The 21,323-nt window shown below is 53.4% G+C and overlaps 1 protein-coding gene and 1 pseudogene across 1 annotated transcript; one reads left to right on the forward strand and one right to left on the reverse strand.

Annotated features, from left to right (window-relative positions):
* Positions 1-792: 792 nt before the first annotated feature.
* Positions 793-6,388, forward strand: LOC128400484 (transmembrane 4 L6 family member 5-like). The gene is made up of 5 exons (XM_053362695.1): positions 793-1,063; positions 3,419-3,499; positions 4,585-4,724; positions 5,842-6,034; positions 6,244-6,388. Exons 1-5 carry the CDS (start codon positions 890-892, stop codon positions 6,259-6,261), a joined length of 606 nt encoding a protein of 201 aa, XP_053218670.1. The 5' UTR covers positions 793-889; the 3' UTR covers positions 6,262-6,388.
* A 1,219-nt stretch (positions 6,389-7,607) lies between these two features.
* Positions 7,608-10,590, reverse strand: LOC128400480 (vitelline membrane outer layer protein 1 homolog; annotated as a pseudogene).
* Between the last annotated feature and the right edge of the window lie 10,733 nt (positions 10,591-21,323).

Genomic DNA, 21,323 nt, shown 5'->3' on the forward strand with positions numbered 1-21,323 from the left:
AGGTTGGCTGGCCACCTGCCAGGGATGGTCAAGCTGAGATTCCTGCGTTGCAGGGGGCTGGACTAGATTACTCCCGGGGTCCCTTCCAACTCTGCAATTCCTTGTAAGGTGGTGGACTCGACTTCACCAAAGGTTTTCAAGCAGAGGTTGGGTGGCCGTCTCCTGGGGATTTTTGAGCTGGGATTCCTTCACTGCAGTCTAGATTACTCTTGGGGGCTCCTTCCAACTACAGAATATGACTATATGTACAGGGGGCAGATTGGCTTCCAAAAAAGAAACGGGCCTTCTCTGCAGTGGCTCCCCGTCTGCTCTCCCCAAGGAAATCTGGCTAGTGCCTTCATTATACACCTTGAGGCACCAGACAAAAACATTGGTTGCTTTGGTTGTCATCCTATGCCTTTTTAAAATGTGGCACTTTTTTGGGGGGTGTTATTGGGTTGTTGTTTCTATTTTGATGATATATTTTGTGGTTTCATATTCTGATTTTGTTTTGTGAATTGGCTTGAGGCCTCCGGGAACAGGGCAGTATATGAATTCAATAAATAAATAAATAGAATTCTAGAACTGCAGAGCTGGGAGGGACCCCAAGGGTCATCTAGTCCAACCCCCTGCAATCCCTGACAGATGCGCCCCCCGACCTCTGCTTGAACCCCTCCAGGGAGGGAGGCAGAGTTTCTGTGCAGCAGAGAAGGGGGGGGGAGGAGGAGGCAGGGATGCCAGGCTGGGAGATGTTTTCCCTCTCCTCTGGCCAGCCCTTTGCCCTCCTTATCTGCGAGCAAACAGTTTCCTGCTCTGGCTCCTCCGCACGGCAGCAGCAGCAGCCTCCTCCTCCGCTTCCGCCGTCCGGCCGCACCTGCGCCCGTCTCCCCCTGGGGCCTCGTCTCCCACCATGTGCACCGGCAAGTGCGCCCGCCTGGTGGGCCTCAGCCTGGTGACCGCCGGCCTGGCCTGCATTGTGGCCAACATCCTCCTGATGTTCCCCAACATGCAGCGGGACTGGACCCCCCAGAACATCACCACCCAAGTGTGGCTCATGGGGGGCCTCGTCGGCGGGGGGCTGATGGTGAGTGCCCAGGGCTGGTGGGTGGGGCTAGATGACCCTTGGGGGGCCCTTCCAACTCGCCAGTTCTGTGATTCTAAGGGAGGGGGTGGCTTCTCCTCCACTGGAGGCGTTTCAGCAGTGCTTGGGTGGCTGCCTGCCAGGGGTTCATTAGCTGAGATTCCTGCATTGCAGGGGGTTGGTCTAGATGACCCCAGGGGTGCCCTCCATCCCTATGATTCTCAGGACTTGCAGCCGGGAAGAGCCTCCCTTCATGGCTTGGGGACATGTCGGTGGTGAGAGAGACGCTGCTTCCTCCTGCCTTGTGCAGCCTGACTCACTTCCTCGAGTTGTCTGCCCAGGGACACCTCTGGTACCAACCACAGTCCCCCCCCAGCATGGCCTGATTGCATGGGATGCTCAGGAGCAGAGCGACTCTGGCAGGGCCGGATTGAGGTTTGATGAGGCCCTCAGCTCCTGAAGGGAATGAGGCCCTTCATATGTCCAGCTGTCCTTTGTCAACAACAAATTGTCCCTGCTTTTTGTGTTGAATATATGCTATATGGCAATTTATAGACCTAATTAGGTATCTAAAACACTGCTGCTGTATGTAGGTTTTACAGTGGTACCTCGGGTTACAGACGCTTCAGGTTACAGACTCCGCTAACCCAGAAATAGTACCTCGGGTTAAGAACTTTGCTTCAGGTTGAGAACAGAAATTATGCTCTGGCGGCGCAGCGGCAGCAGGAGGCCCCATCAGCTAAAGTGGTGCTTCAGGTTAAGAACAATTTCAGGTTAAGAACAGACCTCCAGAACGAATTAAGTTCTTAACCCAAAGTACCACTGTATTTTATTTGTTTTTTATCTTATATTTGGGAAATATTTTTCCTTTAATTTTTTGGGGGGCCCCCAAGAAAATGGGGTCCTAAGCTATTGCTTGTTTAGCTTATATGTAAATTCGGGACTGGTCTGGGGAGGTTGACATCCCTGACCCACAGCAGGACCCCGGCTGTCTCTCCTGGCAACGGGGTGCCAAGCACATTCCCCAAGGGACTGGGGGTGCCATTGGAGAACCCAGAGGAACCCCATCACCTGGTCTGGCCCCCCACCATAGCACTTTCTTCCCACAGGCAGCCTCAGTTTCTCTCATGGTGAACTTTGTGCAAAGTTCCCCCTGACGCACACTCTGTGGGAGATAACAGGGCCTTATCTGCAAGGGAGACAGCTGGCATGGAGTGGGGGTCAATAAAACAAGGTGATCTCTGCTCCCCGAAAGGGGAAATGAGGCGCATCAGGGGAGAAGGCAGGAGTGGCAAAGGTTTGCTGGAGGGACCTGATGGGGGGGTCACCGCTCTTGCCGGGGGGTGTGCCACTGCCCATGTTTCGGGGGGGGCACCTTCAGATCCACCGGCCTTTTCTGTCAAATGACAGGTGTGTGCTTCTGGCATCCTGCAGCCTGAGAGCTGCTCAGGTAAAGGCAGGTCCTGAGTTCGAGAAGCCCAGCCCAGTGGCATCAGGTGGAGAGGGCGGGGGGGGGGCAGTGGCAAGAAGTGAGGTTACAGGGAACCAGGCAGAGGGCCTTCTCGGTGGTGGCACCCGCCCTGTGGAACGCCCTCCCATCAGATGTCAAGGAAATAAACAACTACAGTGGTACCTCGGGTTACAGACACTTCAGGTTACATACGCTTCAGGTTACAGACTCTGCTAACCCAGAAATAGTACCTCGGGTTAAGAACTTTGCTTCAGGATGAGAACAGAAATTGTGCTCTGGCGGCGCAGCAGCAGCGGGAGGCCCCATTAGCTAAAGTGGTGCTTCAGGTTAAGAACAGTTTCAGGTTAAAAACGGACCTTCGGAACGAATTCAGTTCTCAACCCGAGGTACCACTGTATCTGACTTTTAGAAGACAACAGAAGGCAGCCCTGTTTAGGGAAGTTTAGGGAAACCCATCCAGAGGTGCAGCATATAAACCATCAAATTGTTGTCTTTGTTATTAATGGTGTGGGCAGCCAGGCCAATCCAGGGGCCACCTTGGAGGAGTTAACCTCTGGAACTCATTGCCGCAGGAATGAGTGACCACCACCCACTTGGATCTCTTGAAAAGAGGGTTGGGCAAGTTCCCGTTTACTGGGTTTCCCCTTTCAGCCACGGCGGGAGCAGGATTCTGGACAAGATGGCCTCATCCAGCATCCAGCCTCTTCTTACATCCTTGTGGAGCTTCCTGAGCCAGAGGCACTCTATCTGCTTCCTAGGTTCTCTGGGGCACTTGGCTGCTGTGAGGACAGGAGGCTGAATCCGGGAGTGTGTGTGTGGGGGGGTCTTCCTTGGGGCTGATCCAGCAACTCTCTGACCTCCCCCTTCTCCCTTTCCGCCTCCCCCAGGTCCTCTGCACCGGGTGCTCTGCTGTGAGGGCCGGAGGGAAAGGCTGCTGCGGATACGGATGCTGCGGGAACAGGTGCCAGGTACGGCTCCTTGGGCCCTCCTCCCCGTCTCTTCCTCTGCCTCGTCTGCCAGGGGGCCCAGCACTCTCTCGGCCCCTTGAGCCGCCCCTGCAAGGCGCCTGCTAGAGGCAGCCAGGTCTCTGGAACTACAGTTCCCAGACAGCCAGCACATCCTGCTAGGGGCTAGTGGGAACTGTAGTGCCTCCCCCCCAAATAATAATTGGTAGAGCATGAGACAGGATTGTGGGTTTGAGCAAAAGATTCCTGCATTGAAGCAGGTTGGGATGGATGACCCCTGGGGGTCCCTTCCAACTCTATATTCCTCTGATTCTATGGAAACCTCTGGAGGACTCCAGGTTGGCAGAGGTTCATTGCTGGAAGGGCCTGGCAGGGTGTGTGTGTGTGTGTGTGTGTGTGTGTGTGTGTGTGTGTGTGTGAAAGTGAGAACAAGCCAGCAACTCAGCTGTGGCTGGGCCTGATCTTTGGGGCTGGAGGCTGGAGGGTATTTTCATTCCTGGCCCTCAGTCCTAAACATTCCCCCCTTTTTAAAAAAAACCCTAATAATTTGATCCAGGCTTAGAACGGGTGAGCTGCTCCTTTGTGAATATGGGCACCTTGCACCCTGAACCCTTTATTCCTATTTTCAGCTCTGGCAAAGGAGGGGGGATCAAGCAGGTCACAAACTGTTGCTTATTTTATCTGCCCTGGAGGACCCCTCTCCAGTTCCACACAAACACACATTTTTGGGTTCCTCTCCCACCCTGGCCCAGTAGTGAGGCAAAGGCACTCTGCCCAGGCACAGAGGCATGTGCATTGCCCGGCCCAGAAGTAGCAACACGGAGACCCTCTGCACATGCCCCCCATGATGTTTTCGCAAACAGAGCCTGGGGGTTTGGTAGAGGTTTGGGGGCACAGAGTCCTGTTTCTAGGGAGGGAGACTGGGGGCTCCCACCTTGTCCCACCGAGGGGAGAGAAGGTGGGGGCTTCCTATGGAGTCTGCGCCAAGAGGGCTCTGGGTTGGAGTCCTGAGAGCGGAAGAGGGGCTGAGCAAGTGGGGCATGTATGGGGCGGCACCAGGCCCCCCCTCACCTTCTCCTCCCCCACAGATGCTGCGCTCCGTCTTCTGCTCCATCTTTGGGGGGCTGGGGGGCTTCTACTGCCTGGTGGTGTCGTCCACTGCCCTGGCCGAGGGACCCTGGTGCGAGGCGAAGGACGGGACGTGGGGGTCGCCCTTCAAGGACCTCAGGTGAGGAGCCGGGGGGGGGCTGCAGTAGAGAGGGAGGGACAGCCCCCACCCCCTGGGAGACAAATGCTTCTGAATCCCAGTTGCTGGAAACCTCAGGAGGGCAGGAAGCACTCCTGCGCTCGGATCCTGGCCGTGGGTGGGAAAGATCCAGGTTTGGAGAGACCTGCCTTCAAATCTCAGCACTTGGCCAGGAAGCTCTGTGGGCAGTGCTGGAATTACGTATAAGCTAAACAAGCTATAGCTCAGGGCCCCACTCTCTTGGGCGCCCCCCAAAATATACTTCTTCTTAATTGTATTTCACTATGAATACACTTCTTCTTAATTGTATTTCACTATGAATACACTTCTTCTTAATTGTATTTCACTATTAATATACTTCTTCTTGATAATACAGTGGTACCTCGGGTTACATACGCTTCAGGTTACATACACTTCAGGTTACAGCCGCCGCTAACTCAGAAATAGTACCTCGGGTTAAGAACTTTGCTTCAGGATGAGAACAGAAATCGTGCGGCGGCAGCGGGAGGCCCCATTAGCTAAAGTGGTACCTCAGGTTAAGAACAGTTTCAGGTTAAGAACGGACCTCTGGAACGAATTAAGTACTTAACCCGAGGTACCACTGTATTTCAGTTCAACAGTTACTTTGATAAAATACACATTATGTTATGTGCAAATGGCTTTAAATACCTATTAGGTCTATAAATTGTCCTATAGCATATATTCAACACAAAAAGCAGCGGCAATATGTTGTTGACAAAGGAAAGCTGGACATAGAAAGGGTCCCATGACCTTCAGGAGCTGAGGGCCTCTTCAAACCTCAATCTGGCCCTATCTGTGGGTATGACCGCCTCTCAGCCTAGGATATCTGGCAGGGCTGTGGAGGGGCACCCCGAGGTCATCCAGCCCAACCCCCTGCAATGCAGGAACCACAACTGAAGCATCCCTGGCAGAGGACCATCCAACCTCTGCTTAAAAACCTCCGAAGAAGTTGGAAGAGACGCAGGCTGGCTCCTTGGAGAAGAGGGCGGTCAATGCCATGAAATAAGTAGCGCCCCCTCCCCCCCAAGGACCCCCTCCAGCGCCCCCCCCCCACTGATGGCACCTGTCTCCCCCGCAGTGAGAGCTACCTGGGCAACCGGACGCTGTGGGAGGAGTGCCTGAACCCCCCCAACGTGGTGATGTGGCACGTGGTCCTCTTCGCCATCCTGCTGGGCCTGGGGCTGGTGGAGCTGGCGCTGTGCGGACTTCAGGTGGTCAACGGGCTGGTGGGCACCGTGTGCGGAGACTGCCGCAAAGACGAGGACCGGACGGTAAGGGGGCCTGAGAAATGGGGGGAGCGTGGGGAGGGGGGGCGGCGGGAAGGAGGGTCAGTGCCCCCCGCCCGGCAAAGCAGGCTCACCCCAGGGGGTCGCGGCCTCTCTTGGCCCCCTGACCGGGCGCTAAGTCCAGGTGCTACAAGCCATGGCCGCTGCGAGCCCGCCGCTTCACTGGCCAATTTCTCTCTCTTTTTTTCTCGCAGGGTGACGGGGGCCTTTGAGGGACCCTGCTGGGCTGGACCCCCACCCGCAACGCGCACACTCCGTCCAAGCGCCCCCCCCAACCGCAGCCCGTCCCCATGCACTTCTCATCTCTACGGTTTGCAAAAGTTGGAATAAACCAGCTCTCCCCCCCCGTTGCTGAGTTCGGCTCTGCAGGGCTGCTGTGTGGAGGGGGCGGGGCGGATATTTTGGGAGGGAGGGGCTGGGCGGGGGACCCTGGAGAGAGGGATAAGGATCGGGATCTGCTGCGCGCGGGGGGGGGGGGGGGTGCTGCAAAGGGGAGAAGATTCTCGTACACTTTGGGGCTGCAGCGCCGCGTTAAACTGCGGAACTCCCTCCCGCAGGAAACAGCGGTGGCTTTGAAAGAGGGCTAGACAGCCCTACGGAGAAGGCAAGGGCTCTGGGCGGACTGGGCGGCTCAGCAGACTCTGCTGGTGTCCTAATGGAGCTTCCAGGTGAGAGGCAGTCCATTTAGAGTCCCAGGTCCGCGGGGTATCTGGCTCCCGTGAGGACTCGGTGGTCTCGCTTTGCCCTCATCCGGCGGGGCTCGTCTTGCCTACTTATGAGATCCTCAGCAAGTGGCCTTTGGGGATAGAGTGCCTCTGAGAAGGGAGGTTCCATTCAGCCACAAGAGCTGGAGCATCGCTTGGCAGAGGAGGAGGAAGAGGAGCAGTGGTCAGGGTGGACTGGAGGTGGTGGTGAAGGATGGACAGTGCCTTCAAAAGGCACTCCTCCTAGGCTCAGAGGCCCTTTGCTCATCTACCTGGTGAACAGCCAGCGGGGAGGGGGCGGGAGATGAGTGAGTCATGTGGGGTAGTGGGTAGGGTCAGACCATGACCTGGGAGACCAGGGTACAAATCCCACCCCCTGGGTTACCTTGAGGGGTTGATCGCTGCCTGACCTACCTGGCAGGAATGGAATGAGGAAGAGTGAACCATTTGCGCCCCCTGGAGCTCCTTAGAGAGAAGAAGGTGGGCTGTCAAAGCAAACAAGCAAGCACTTTGCACGTACTCAGAGGCAATTTTTATTGTTAATGTATTCTGAGACAAAGCCTGGGCTCAGAAGGAGGGGGCGTGTCAGTTGCTGATGGAGACCTGGCGGGACAGGTGCGGGAGAGGGAAGTATCATAGCCTTGTAGAGTTGGAAGGGACCCCCGGGGTCATCTAGTCCAGCCCCCTCCAATGCCGGAATCTCGACTAAAGCACCCACGACCACCGAAAGGTCATCCATTCCAACTCCCTGCAAATAAGGCACCCCCGGGCCATCGAGCCCGACCCCTGCCCCCAGAAAGCCCCCTTGAAGACTCCCCCTGGATGTGTGGGGCGGCGGGGCGGGGGGCCCCTGCTCAGCGGCCGCAGCAGAAGAAGCGCACGTCGTTGAGGGCGGTGTCGTCCCTGAGGGCTCCGCGCACGGGGTCCTGCTTGGTCTGGATGCCGCATAGGCCCTTCCGGCAGGGCGGGCTCCACTCGCCGTACTCCCCCCAGCTCAGGCCGCGCCCCTCCAGGTGGGCGCCTCCCGAGCAGGCGAAGCGCGCGTTGGTGGCGCCCATGTCGTCGTGGATCCCGCGCCGGGTCTGCTCCACCCTCAGCGAGAACCTCGTCAGGTAGGTGCCCTCGGGGCACCAGCTGGGCGGCGACCACTGGCCCCACCTGGGGGAGAAAGGGGGCGGGAGAGAGAGAGCGTCAGGCCGGGCAGTGCTGCGCAGCGGTTGGAGCGCCTGGCGGAGACCAGGCTTCGAATCCCCTCTCGCTGGGTGACTTTGAGGGCGGGTTGTTAGAATCCTAGAATTGCGATGTTGGAAGGGCCCTCGAGGGCCATCTAGTCCAGCCCCCTGCAGGGCACGCCTTGTTGTGCTCTCTGGGGCGGATGGGAGGTGCAGACAGGTGGAATTGCGGAGTTGGGAGGGATCCCAAGGGGTCATCTAGCCCAACCCTCGGCAATGCAGGCATCTCGGCTGAAGCATCTCCGGCCGGCGGCCATCCAAGGAAGGAGAGTCCGCCCCCTTTCATGTCGCAGGGATTAAAGGAGGACTAGGATCTTGGAGAGGCCAGAGTTCGAATCTCACCAAGGGACCGCCCCACAGCCCTGCGAGGTAGGCCAGGAGGAGAGAAGGCAGTGACTGCCCCCGGTCGCCCAGTGAGAGCTTCAAGACCGAGGGCGGGGATTCGAACCCAGATCCTAGCCCAGCAAAGTGCCCTAAGGACCGGGGCAGCTGCGCACTCCTTTGGGTCGAGCTTGGGGGCGGGGGTGTGGGGCGCAGGGGCCAGGCAGAGGGAGAGGGAGCCACTCACGGGCCGCTCTGGGACTCCACGGTGTGCGCCTCGTGCTTGTCGCCCCGGCCGCCCCGAGTGCAGAAGAGACGGATCCCGTTCAGCGCCGTGTCGTCGTCCATCGGACCCCGATAGGCTTCCACCTGGGGCGGGGGGGGGGAGAAGGGTGGTCGGCCAAAAAGGTCCCGGAGATGAAGCAACGCACACACAATGGGGGGAAAGCTTTCGGCGTGCGGGGCTTTTCAACTTAGAGAAAAGGCGAAGGAGAGACGGGAGCGCAGCTCGGACCTCGCCAGGGCGCAAGTCTCGGCCGTGTCCTGGAGGTCCTGGGCGTCCCAGACGACGAGACCCCCCTCGCAGCCTCCCTGATGGGCTCCAAAGGAAAGCAGAGCAAGGCGTTTGGCACCGGCTTGGCTGCCGGAAGGAGGCGGACGAGGCGCCACCCAAACACCTGGGGACTCCGCTCTGGAATTAGGCAGGCAGCGCAACGGGCTATAACAAACGTGCTGCTTAGGGAAGTTATTAACATCTGATGTTTTCCCGTGCTTCTAATATTCTCTTGGGAGCCGCCCAGAGTGGCTGGGGAAACCCAGACAGATGGGCGGGGTATAAGTAATAAATTATTATTATATTATTAGCAATGTATAAAATCATTTCGACATGGAGAAAACATTAGAGAAAAGTCACCTCCCTCTCTCAGGACACGGGGGAACTCGAGGGCGTCCAGGGAAATAATGAATGTTGGGAGATGTAGGGCAGGTGAAAGGAAGGGCGTCACAGTTAAATTGTGGAACTCCCTGCCACAAGAGACAGTGAGGGCCACCAATCTAGATGGGGAAAAATTCACAGAGGATATCGATGGCAACTAGCCATAACAGTCATGCTCTGCCTCTCTGAACACCAGTTGCTGAAAGCCACCCTTTGATGTGCAAGACAATCTTACTCCACTAATCTCCAAAGAAGAAGCAGCAGCTGGAAGCTGAAGGAGGGGAGGGAGTCTTGTGTGCGAATCCTGCTTGCTGGCTTCCCACTGGGAGCACCATCGCTCCCTCTCCAAGGAGCATCATCACAAAACATCTTGGAAATGGAGGGGGCTTCTTCCCCCTAATCAAGCTGTATAAAAGTGTTAATAAGTGGAGGGGGGAAATGAATTCATTCCATTTTTGCTGTTTGGTGACTAGGGGAGCACGGGAGGCTGTCAGGAAGAAAGGCGCTTTGTACATGCTCAGGAGCACTGCCCAAATTCCACTCCTCCATAGGGGCGGATCTACTATGAAACTAACGAAGCTTCATCTTCAGGGCCCCAATCCCAGAGGAGCCCCAGAAGTGACCTCATTTCACATTGCTTTAAAAAAATGGGTCTAGTAGACCCAATTGGAGCTGCGTGACTCAAATTGATTACTGTTTGTTCATAGATTTCAACAATCTCCAAGTCTGAGAGTCAGTAGCCCAGATGCTGTGAAGGCTGTGATGGCGGTGGGGACCCAGACCTCGTTGCTGGTTGTGAAGGGGCCCCCATGGCAGTTCCGGCCCCCCAATGTAGGTCCGCCCCTGCTCCTTCGTGCACCTCTGGGCTCAGCTGGGATGGCCCCCTGTTTGGGAGAGCCAGACCAGGCACAAAGGAGGGGTGGGGCTTTTATTTTGGGTGGGGAGGGGGTGTTACCTTGAGGCTGAATCCTGTGGCGTAGGTCTCCTCCGGGCACATCTCCTGCCAGGCCCAGGCGCCCCAGAGGCCTCCGTTGGACACCCCAATTTCAGGCTTGAATTCCAGGACCTCTTTGGCCTCCGTCACCATGGCTGCGGCCAGCAAGACGGCCACCAGGCCTGTGCGCCCCACTGGCCACATCGCAATGCTCAGGAGGTGCCTGTTGGTGGGTAGATGTGCCCCTTGGGATTTTATCCCCTGGGCTGTGGCTGTGGGGTGGGCCTCCTCCTTGCCCAGCGATTGGCTCCACCGGGGGGTGGAGGGCGTAGGCCGGGTGGCGGCAGCTTGTTCTGAGGCACCCATGGGTGCTGCCGCAGCAGGAGGACCGGTCCATCCAGTTCGGATTATCTCAGGACAAAAGGGGAAACCAGAACTCTGGTGGAAGGAAGCCACCTGAGAAAGGGCAATTTGTGGCCTCCTTTCTGAGCCCCTCTCTCCTCCTTCGTTTTTACTGTTGGCCTTTGATTCTGGTTTCATCCTCTGAGAGGCTCAAAGTGGCCAGCAAGTTCCTTCCATTTTATCCTTGCAACAAGAACCCTGCGAGGGAGGGGAAGGGAGTGCAACTAACTGGCTGAGCTGGGATGTGGCGGCGGCAAAGAAATGCGGATTTCATGCCAGTGATCGTGAGGGAAGGGGTTGGAAATAAAACTGCCCATACTGTAATGCCGTTATACAAATCTGTGGCACAACCAGGCTTTCAGGACTGTGTGACGTTCTGGTCGCCTCATCTGGAAAAGGATATTGCAGAGCTGGAGAAGCTTCAGAAAAGAGCCAGTGCAATGATCCAGGGAATGCGGGGGGCTCCCCAGGAGGAAAGTCATGCAGCATTTAGGACTTTTTAGTGTAGACGAATGGTGAGAAGATGATAGAATACTGTAAGATTACGCCTGGCATGGAGAAAGTGGATGGAGAGAATTTTTCCTCCCTCTCTCCTGACACTAGAACTCAGGAGCAGCCAGCAAAGCTGAATGCTGGAAGATTCAGGGCAGATAAAACAAAGTCCTCCTTCATGCGGCACAGAGTTAATCTACGGAACTCCCTCCCACAGGAGGCAATGGTGGCCATGAACTTGGATGGCTTCAGAAGAGGACCAGCCCATTTCTCCTAGGAGGAGGAGAGGGCCTTTGGTGGCTGCTGGCCAGGACGGCTCTGCTCTGCCTCCCCAGTCAGAAGCTGCAGTGCTTCACAAGCAGCCACCGGAGGGGAGAGCGTTGCTCTTGTGCTCGAATCCTGCTTGCAGGCTTCGCATAAGGGGCCTCTGGTTGGCCACCATGAGAACAGGATGCTGGACTGATCCTGCAGAGCCCTTCTCATGTCCTGGCCAGGCCTCATCCAACAGGCTGTTCTGATGTTCTTACGCTCTCACGTTCTCCTGTCCTCTCCCCTTTATAAAGATCTGAGGAATGAGCTCATCACCCCACTCTTACCATCCCAGGCCGCCCATTTGAGGCCACATTGGTCTCTCTTTTATTAGATCAAAATGATCAGACAACAGCAAAGGTTGCTGGGTGTATCAAGGGTTCAGTGAGATTAAGAGCCACTATCTGAACGTTAATCTTGGTTATTTGACTGCCCTTTTCACCCATTGCTGTCTTTTTATTTGTAGATATTGCATGTTTTATGTTGCCAGGGCCATTGGCTAATGCAAATGAAGTTTTATCTATCTTACGCTCTTCCCACTTTTCATCATGCAACAACAGCCCTGCAAGGGAGGGGAAGTTAACAGATCGCAACTGGCTGAGCGGGGATTTGTCCCAGCATGGTAGGCTACCCACCCTGGCTCTTAGCTGAGCTGGATTGGGACCATGCCCCGAAAGACGGGCCCTGAAATCGAACTCTTCACCCTGAAAGCTTCGTCTCACCTCCCAAACCAATGTATTCACCGTTGCCCAGCATGGAGGTGAAGGGGGAAGCCTTCGAAGGGCCGGATCCCTTGGCGTGAGAGACACAGCCACGCCCCTCCCAGTGTTATGCAATCGTCTAAGATTATCCAGTAATCTTATAATTGCACAGAAATAATAGCCAGGGACGCGCTGCAACGTTCAGGACAGATCTCGGCTAGATCTGTTGTTTTCTGTGCACGTAAAACAGGCAAACCATCCAAACGGAAACCCACAGCCCTCTCCTCCGCCAGGAACATGCACAACCCCCTTTAAAGGCCCCACAGGTGGGCAACCATCGCTGTTTCCTGTGGGAGGGAGTTCCACAGCTTAACTATGACCCGCCTCCTTTTATCTGTCCAACATTCAGCTTCATTCTGTTATAAGGAAAAACAGCTCCTTTTCCCCTTACCCAAGAGCCTGTACAGAGTCCTTATGTAGGTTCTCTATCGGTAGGAGAAAATAACAGAGGCAAGAAGAGAATATTGAGAAGCAAAGCATCTGGTAAGCCTGAACTTTATTAAACTGTTGCCACAGGGTGCTCACAGCCACACGCAGGAGGGACCCCGAACAATGGTGTGCAAGCTCTTATATAGACTTTTGAGATTGCCTCCCCTGTAGCGCAAGACAACCCCCCAAAACATCACCCATACATCACAGAAAGAGGTGGTCCCCAGCAGAAATTTGAGCGTGTTGCTTCTCTCCTGTCTGCCAGGATACCTGATCATGCCTTATCAATTGCCTTTTCTGGGTAGCCTGGCCATCTCAGCTGCTGAAATCCCCCAGCCCTTTACTTCCTCTGGGCTCCCTGAGTAAACAGCCTGCACATTTCCCCTTATCAAGGGATAATCCCTTAGGCTGCCTGGCGGCATTTCTCGGCTCACTTCCTCCCTCTTATCCCAGCCGGGTGGGGAAGGCCCTTGCTGGGCTCTTTCAGCCTTCATTCCGGATGAGGTAATGCAGGATCTGAGCACAGGAGGAACTCTCCACTCCTTGGTTTCCGCAACTGGGATTCAGAAGGATTTCCTGCCTCCGACTGGGGAGGGCAGAACAGAGCCATCCTGGCTAGTAGCCATTGATACCCTCCTCCTCCTCCATGAATTTGTCCAATCCTTCTTAAAAAGCCAGGCAGGTCCTGTGGGAGGGAGTTCCACAGTTTAACTATGAAGCACTTTCTTTCATCTGTCCTGAATCTTCTAACCTTCAGCTTCATGGGCTGTTCATAAGTTCTGGTGTTATGAGAGAGGGAGGAAAACTTTTCGCTAACTAATTTCTCATATCTATCTATCATCTGTCTGAGTGTCTGAGGGCCCTGCTCCTTCCTGCCACTCACCATCTGGCCTGGGGCGGGGCCTGAAGCCTCATAAGGACTGCTGTGCTCCGCTGGAGGGGTGCAGAGTGCTTTTAAAATGTTTTTAAATTTTTCTTTTGAATTTTTTGTATGTGGGGGGTGGGGGTGGGATGGATGTTTATTGGGCCTGGGAATTTGTTTGATTTTATGTTTTTGTAATTTTTATTGTTTATTGTTTGTATTGTTTTATTTGTTGTTGTTTTTTTAAGGTGTTATTTTGTTCTTAAGGGGAGGGGTCAGGGCTGCTGGGAAGTAGGTCCCAGCCAACAAAATGGCTGGGGCATGTTCCACAGAGGGGAATGCACTGGGACAACCGATCTCAGTGATCACGGATAGGAAGAGGAGTTACGCTAAGACTAGACCATGTCATTACAGAGGGGACAGGTTTAGTCGTTGTCTGAGGACTATTCCTGCCTCCGGGTCTGGTCCTGACCGGATGGATACTAGAATCAGCAAGGGATACCCACATGACCTGAAAGTGTTGCTGTGCAATGCCAGGTCAATGATTCATAAGACCACTGCCATCCGTGACTTGATCATGGATGGAGGACTTGACCTGGCATGTGTGACAGAGACTTGGTTGGATGAAGCAGATGGGCCTGTCCTTGCCGCTGCTTGTCTACCAGGTTTCTCTTACGCACAGCAACCCAGGTCATGTGGGCGGGGAGGGGGGGTTGCAGTGATTTTTAGGAAGTCATTAGTTTGCACCAGGCGTCCTATTGGGAAGACCCAGTTTTCTGAGTGCATGTTCTGGAAGTTGGGCAATAGGGGCAGTACAGGATTCCTTTTGGTGTACCGACCTCCCCGCTGCACCAAGGATTCCCTGCCCGAGCTGCTTCAGGTCGTGGCGGATGTTCTCCTGGAGACACCTAGTTTGGTTGTCCTAGGGGATTTTAACATCCATGCCGACACGACCTTACAAGGGGCCGCTCGGGACTTCGTGGAAAGCATGGCCTCCATGGGGCTGTCCCTGAATAAGTCTGGCCCAACCCATAGCCGTGGACATGCCTTGGACCTGGTGTTTACCTCTATGGATGTTGGTGATCTGACACTAAGTAAAAGCGAAACGAAAGAAGTGCCATGGTCAGATCACTTCCTGGTGCAACTGGACTTCTCTGCGACCCATCCCCTCTGCAGGGAGGTGGGACCGATTCAGATGGTCCGCCCCCGCCACTTAATGGATCCATTTGGCTTCCAGAGAGTGGTAGGGGATGCTTTATCCCATGTTGATGGCCTTTCAGCTGATTCCCTGGTGGCCCGCTGGAATGTGGAGTTAACCAGGGCTATTGACTGTTTGGCTCCGAAGCGCCCTCTCCGATTGCATGGAGCCCGGAGAGCCCCGTGGTTTTCCACGGATCTGAGGGCAATGAAACAATCGTTGAGACGGCTAGAGCGCCGGTGGCGGATAACTCATTCTGAATCTGACCGGACACAGGTTAGAGCTCAACATCGTGCCTACCAAGTGGCGATAGCGACAGCGAAGAGGACTTTTTTCGCCGCCTCTATTGCATCTGCAGAAAACAGCAGCAGCAGACTTTTTCAGGTGGTTCACAGTTTAGCGGAACCACCTGCGACATCGGGGCCCAGTACGGGCCACATGATCTCCTGCAACGATTTTGCAAATTTTTTTGTACATAAAGTCGCTCATATTCAGAAGGAGGTAGACTCCACCGTGGGAGCAGGGCCGGGGCGGGAGAGTGCTAGAGCCCTGTTTGGTCAAGTTGCATGGAATCAATTTCAATCCGTTACCCCCAAGGATGTGGACAGGCTGCTTGGACGCGTGAAACCAACCACCTGTCTCCTTCATCCTTGCCCATCCTGGCTAATAAAAGCAAGCCGGGAAGGACTGGGTGATGGGCTCTGCGGGGTGGTGAATGCTTCCCTCTGTGAGGGGGCATTCCCAGACCTGCTGAAAGAGGTGGTCATTAAACCGCTTCTTAAAAAAGCATCTTTAGACCCAGCCAATTTGGCCAACTATCGCCCAGTCTCAAATCTTCCATTCTTGGGCAAGGTGATTGAGCGAGCGGTTGCCGAACAACTCCAGGCACGCCTGGAAGAAGCGGACCATTTGGATCCCTTCCAGTCGGGATTCAGGCCTCATCATGGGACTGAAACTGCCTTGGTCGCACTGGTTGATGATCTCCGGCGGGCTAGGGACAAAGGTGAGAGCTGTTTCCTAGTTCTGCTGGATCTCTCAGCGGCGTTTGATACCATCGACCATAACATCCTTCTGGACTGTCTTGAGGGGCTGGGAGCTGGGGGCACTGTCATACAGTGGTTCCGCTCCTTCCTCCTGGGCCGTGTTCAGAAAGTGGTGGGGGGGGGATGAGTGTTCAGACCCCTGGGCTCTCACTTGTGGGGTGCCTCAGGGTTCTGTCCTCTCCCCCATGCTTTTCAACATTTACATGCAGCCACTGGGAGAGATCATCAGGAGGTTTGGGCTGGGTGTTCATCAGTATGCGGATGATACCCAGCTCTACCTCTCTTTTAAATCAGAACCAGTGAAGGCGGTGAAGGTCCTGTGTGAGTGTCTGGAAGCGGTTGGAGGATGGATGGCGGCTAACAGATTGAGGCTGAATCCTGACAAGACAGAAGTACTGTTTCTGGGGGACAGGAGGCGGGCAGGTGTGGAGGATTCCCTGGTCCTGAATGGGGTAACTGTGCCCCTGAAGGACCAGGTGCGCAGCCTGGGAGTCATTTTGGACTCACAGCTGTCCATGGAGGCACAGGTCAAATCTGTATCCAGGACAGCTGTTTACCAGCTCCATCTGGTACGTAGGCTGAGACCCTATCTGCCTGCAGACTGTCTCGCCAGAGTGGTGCATGCTCTGGTTATCTCCCGCTTGGACTACTGCAATGCGCTCTACGTGGGGCTACCTTTGAAGGTGACCCGGAAACTACAACTAATCCAGAATGCGGCAGCTAGACTGGTGACTGGGGGCGGCCGCCGAGACCATATAACACCGGTCTTGAAAGACCTACATTGGCTCCCAGTACGTTTCCGAGCACAATTCAAAGTGTTGGTGCTGACCTTTAAAGCCCTAAACGGCCTCGGTCCAGTATATCTGAAGGAGCGTCTCCTCCCCCATCATTCTGCCCGGACACTGAGGTCCAGTTCCGAGGGCCTTCTGGCGGTTCCCTCACTGTGAGAGGCCAAGTTACAGGGAACCAGGCAGAGGGCCTTCTCGGTAGTGGCGCCCGCCCTGTGGAACGCCCTCCCATCAGATGTCAAAGCGATAAACATCTACCTGACATTCAGAAGACATCTGAAGGCAGCCCTGTTCAGGGAAGTTTTTTATATGTGACATTTTAGTGTATCTTTCATCTTTGTTGGAAGCCGCCCAGAGTGGCTGGGGAAACCCAGCCAGATGGGCGGGGTAGAAATAATAAATTATTATTATTATTATTATTATTATTATTATTATTATTATTATTATCTATCATCTACATCTATTTATATCTTTCTATCTAAATCTATCTATCTATCATCTATCATCTATCATCTATCTATCTATCTATCTATCTATCTATCTATCATCTATCTATCTATCTATCTATCATCTATCTATCTATCTATCTATCTATCTATCTATCTATCATCTATCTATCTATCTATCTATCATCTATCTATCTATCTATCTATCTATCATCTATCTATCTATCTATCTATCTATCTATCTATCTATCATCTATCTATCTATCTATCTATCATCTATCTATCTATCTATCTATCTATCTATCTATCTATCTATCTATCATCTATCTATCTATCTATCTATCTATCTATCTATCTATCTATCATCTATCTATCTATCATCTATCTATCTATCTATCTATCTATCATCTATCTATCTATCATCTATCTATCTATCTATCTATCTATCTATCATCTATCTATCTATCTATCTATCATCTATCTATCTATCTATCTATCTATCTATCTATCATCTATCTATCTATCTATCTATCTATCATCTATCTATCTATCTATCTATCTATCTATCTATCATCTATCTATCTATCTATCTATCATCTATCATCTATCTCTATCTCTATCTCTATCTATCATCTATCTATCTATCTATCTATCTATCATCTATCTATCTATCATCTATCTCTAGAGCTAGCTATCATCTATCTGTTTTACAATTTACAATACTCATTTAAACATCCTTAAAATATATTTAAAAATAAAAAATCATATATATATATATATATATATATATATATATATATATATGGGATGTGGGTGGCGCTGTGGTCTAAACCACAGAGCCTAGGGCTTGCCGATCAGAAGAGAAGGTTGGCGGTTCGAATCCCTGCGACGGGGTGAGTTCCCGTTCTTCGGTACCTGCTCCTGCCAACCTAGCAGTTCGAAACCAGGTCAAAGTGCAAGTAGATAAATAGGTACCATTGTGGCAGGAAGGTAAACGGTGTTTCTGTGCGCTGCTCTGGTTTTGCCAGAAGCAGCTTAATCTTCCTGGCCACATGACCTGGAAGCTGTCTGCGGACAAATGCTGGCTCCCTTGGCCAATAAGCGAGATTATCACCGCAACCCCAGAGTCAACCGCGACTGGACTTAACAGTTAGGGGTCCCTTTACCTTTACCTTTAAAATATCAAAGTCTTCCCTTCCTCTCTTTCCATGGTTCATTTTGCATATTGTAAATCCCTGCATATTTTAGGTAAACTAAACCATTCTGTGTTCTATTATTACATCCATCAAAACTTCTTTACACTGATGAATTTATCTTAATGCTGCCAACATTTTCAAGTGCACGCAATTCCCCCCATATATTCAGTAAACATTTCCCAATCTTCTCTAAATGTATGTTCTTCTTGTTCTCTAATTCTATATGTCACGTCTGCAAGCTGTGCATATTTGCTAACCACTTGTGTCCTGCCAGGCTTCATTTTACAAACTTCTATCCTGGCGCCTCTCACTCGCTTTTCCCAAACCCTTCAGCTGTTCCTGACAGGAGTCACTCCACCTCCTGGGTCATTTTGGTGGCAGGGATAAGAGGGAGGAAGTGAGCTGAAAAATGCAGCCAGGCAGCCTAAGAGAACCTTCCCCAGCTATACAAGTGTCCTTTTTAGGTGAGGTGACCAGAGATGTCCACAGCATCCCAAGTACAGTCACACCACAGATTTGTATCACAGCAGTTTGATTTTCCCAATGACCCTTTATAACGGGAGGTGCCTTTCTCGCCCCTCCCCCAAACATTGGGTCAGCAGCTGCTCCCCTTCAGACACCAGGAGTCTGTATGCGAAACTTGCAGGGTTTTAAGGCAGCCTTTCTGCTTGTCTCATGTTCCCCCTCATTGTTTTCTCATAACGCAAAGCTCTCTGCGCTGGAGTCCTCTGCCTAACAGCCTGTTCCCGTCTCTTCCAGAGCTGGAGTTTGTTGTTTTGCCCAGAATTTGGCAGTCGCAATTCTTGCTGCAACCCAGCGTCTTTGCACCGCCTGCTCCCGGAGTCTGGCCTGCTGGGTCCTGGGTCTTTTGTGAATCCTGCTTTGTGACTCCCCCGGCACCTATCCTGACCACGAAGAGGACGGCAACTGGGGATGGATGGAAACCCGAGACCCTGGACTTTAAAACACACACCTCCCAATGGCCTCCCTTTAGGCAGCCAGACAAAAGACTCATGCCCACAAAAAGTCAAATTCATGGAGGAGAAAGCTATGAGCGCTGCCCTGCACAGCTGGAGCAGCAGCTGCTTCTGAATCCCAGTTCCTGCAAGCTGCAGGAAGGGAGAGTTGTTCTTGTGCTCAGGTGCAGCTTGTTGGTTTCCCATAAGGGGCATCTGGTTGGCCACTGCGAGGCCAGGAGGCGGGACTAAGTGGGCCACTGGCTTGGTCCATCAGGTTCTTCTTATGGAACCTCCCTGGGGCAGACCAGTGTACCTCTACTCCTGTGGAATGCCCTACCATAAGACAGAGAGATAACTACAGTGGTACCTCGGGTTAAGTACTTCCTTCCTTCCGGAGGTCCTTTCTCAAGCTGAAACTGATCTTAACCTGAAGCCCCACTTTAGCTAATGGGGTCTCCCGCTGTTGCCATGCCACTGCTGCACGATTTCTGTTCTCATCCTGAAGCAAAGTTCTTAACCTGAGGTACTATTTCTGGGTTAGCAGAGTCTGTAACCTGAAGCGCATGTGTCAGAGGCTCAGGAGCAGAAGAGCAGGGGAGAGAGCAAATAGAGAGCGGAGGAGAGGAATCAGAGGGGAGCGTAGGGGAATATGACAGTGGACCGAGAGATTCCATGAGCTTCTCCAGTGAATCAGAAGATTCCCAGGAGGGGGCGCCTATGGTAAGGGCGAGGCGAATCCCAGAGGGGACGATCCATAAACAGGGAACCAGAGGGGAGTCCCAAAGGAGTAGCGGAGAAGTAGGGCCAGTTCCCCCACCAGAGCACAGTGGGGGAGAAGAGGCATGGGAGTCAGGACCAGCGTCTCCTCCATCGGGGAGTGGGGAGACGGAGGGAAGGGCAGGTCCAGCTAGCCTCCCCGAAAGGGGGAGCAGTGACACAAGTGTAACGGTCAGAAGGAAAGTGGGAGGCTGCGCGCGCGCGCCAAGTTCAAATGTGGAGGAGCGCGGGACAGCAGAAAACCCGGATTGGGAGCCAGGTCCTAAAGCCCGAAAGAGGGGGGAGGAGGAGTCGGGAGAATCAGCGTCAGAAGAATCTCGGAGGGCAGAGACTCCGACTAGCAGAAGGACCCAGAGAAAGAAGGAACAGAGGAAGAGGTGGAGTAAAGCTAGAATCTTAAGCTGGTGTCAGGGGGGCGGAGATTCAGATGGGACTTCTATGATCTGACGGATAGATGTAGCGTTGCGCGCTGCACGTCTGGAAATGAGACTGAACTTCAATAAAGACTTTTGAACTTGAGCAAGAAGCAGCGTTGGTCTTGTGTGAGCTGGGACCTTGGGCAGCGCTGACAGCATGTAACCTGAAGCGTATGTAACCCGAGGTACCACTGTACCTGACTTTAGGAAGACATCTGAAGGCAGCCCTGTACAGGGGAGTTTTTAATGGTTGATGTTTTATTGTGTTTTTGATATTTCGTTGGGAGGCGCCCAGAGGGGCTGGGGAAACCCAGTCAGATGGGCAGCATATAAGTAATAAAATCATCATCATTATTAGGGTTGTTTGGCCCCTGTGGGAACAGGATGCTGGGCCAGGTGAGCCCTGGCCTGATCCAGCAGGTTCTGCTTATGTCCTTAGTTGTGGAGCCACAGCACTCAGGTTTGTTTCCCACGCTGCTTTTGCCTTCTGCCTGCTTCCCCTTTTATTCCCAATCAAACTCCTTAAATTGACTGCTGAAGTGTGTTTGGTTGCCAGTCTCTGGGTTTTAGGGTCCAGGCATGACATTTGGGCTACTGGGAGTTTAGGATCAGAGGTGTAAGTGACCAGTACACCTTTCTGAGGTATTGGGGGTGGAAGAGAGAGAGAGAGACGTTCAGGTGGAGCTGAGCAGCGCTGGGGCTCAGGAGCTTTCAAAACGAAACATCCCCCGTCCCCTCAATGCCTCCTTGATCCCAGGGAAGCTGCCTGCTGGACGATCGGATCCCCCTTGCGGGAACTTTCCAAGGGCTCTTTCTAGACAGCTGCTTTGCTCACAGGTAGAAAACCTCTGGACATGGAGGCTCAGCTCTGCTCTCTGGGATTCTGCTAGTGGACAGAGCTCTTCTCTGCCACATTTTCCAAACTCTGTCTGCTGCTAGGGAGCCCAAGGGTGGCAAGCTTACTGAGACGAACTGGGAAGGCAATAAGTCAGAGGAATGACCCCATGTTCCTGCGGAGGAAGCCCACCTGGTGCTCTGTGGACACTGCTGGACTGTGGCTCCTGCAGATAC

Source organism: Podarcis raffonei, chromosome 13 (assembly GCF_027172205.1).
Source record: "Podarcis raffonei isolate rPodRaf1 chromosome 13, rPodRaf1.pri, whole genome shotgun sequence".
NCBI classification, from domain to species: Eukaryota; Metazoa; Chordata; class Lepidosauria; order Squamata; family Lacertidae; genus Podarcis; species Podarcis raffonei.

Excerpts from the sequence above, each read along its gene's own strand:
- LOC128400484 (XM_053362695.1), top strand. The coding sequence starts at position 890 with ATGTGCACCGGCAAGTGCGCCCGCCTGGTGGGCCTCAGCCTGGTGACC. Across the intron at positions 1,064-3,418 it reads TCGTCGGCGGGGGGCTGATG|GTCCTCTGCACCGGGTGCTC; the intron begins GTGAGTGCCCAG and ends CGCCTCCCCCAG. Across the intron at positions 4,725-5,841 it reads TCGCCCTTCAAGGACCTCAG|TGAGAGCTACCTGGGCAACC; the intron begins GTGAGGAGCCGG and ends TCTCCCCCGCAG.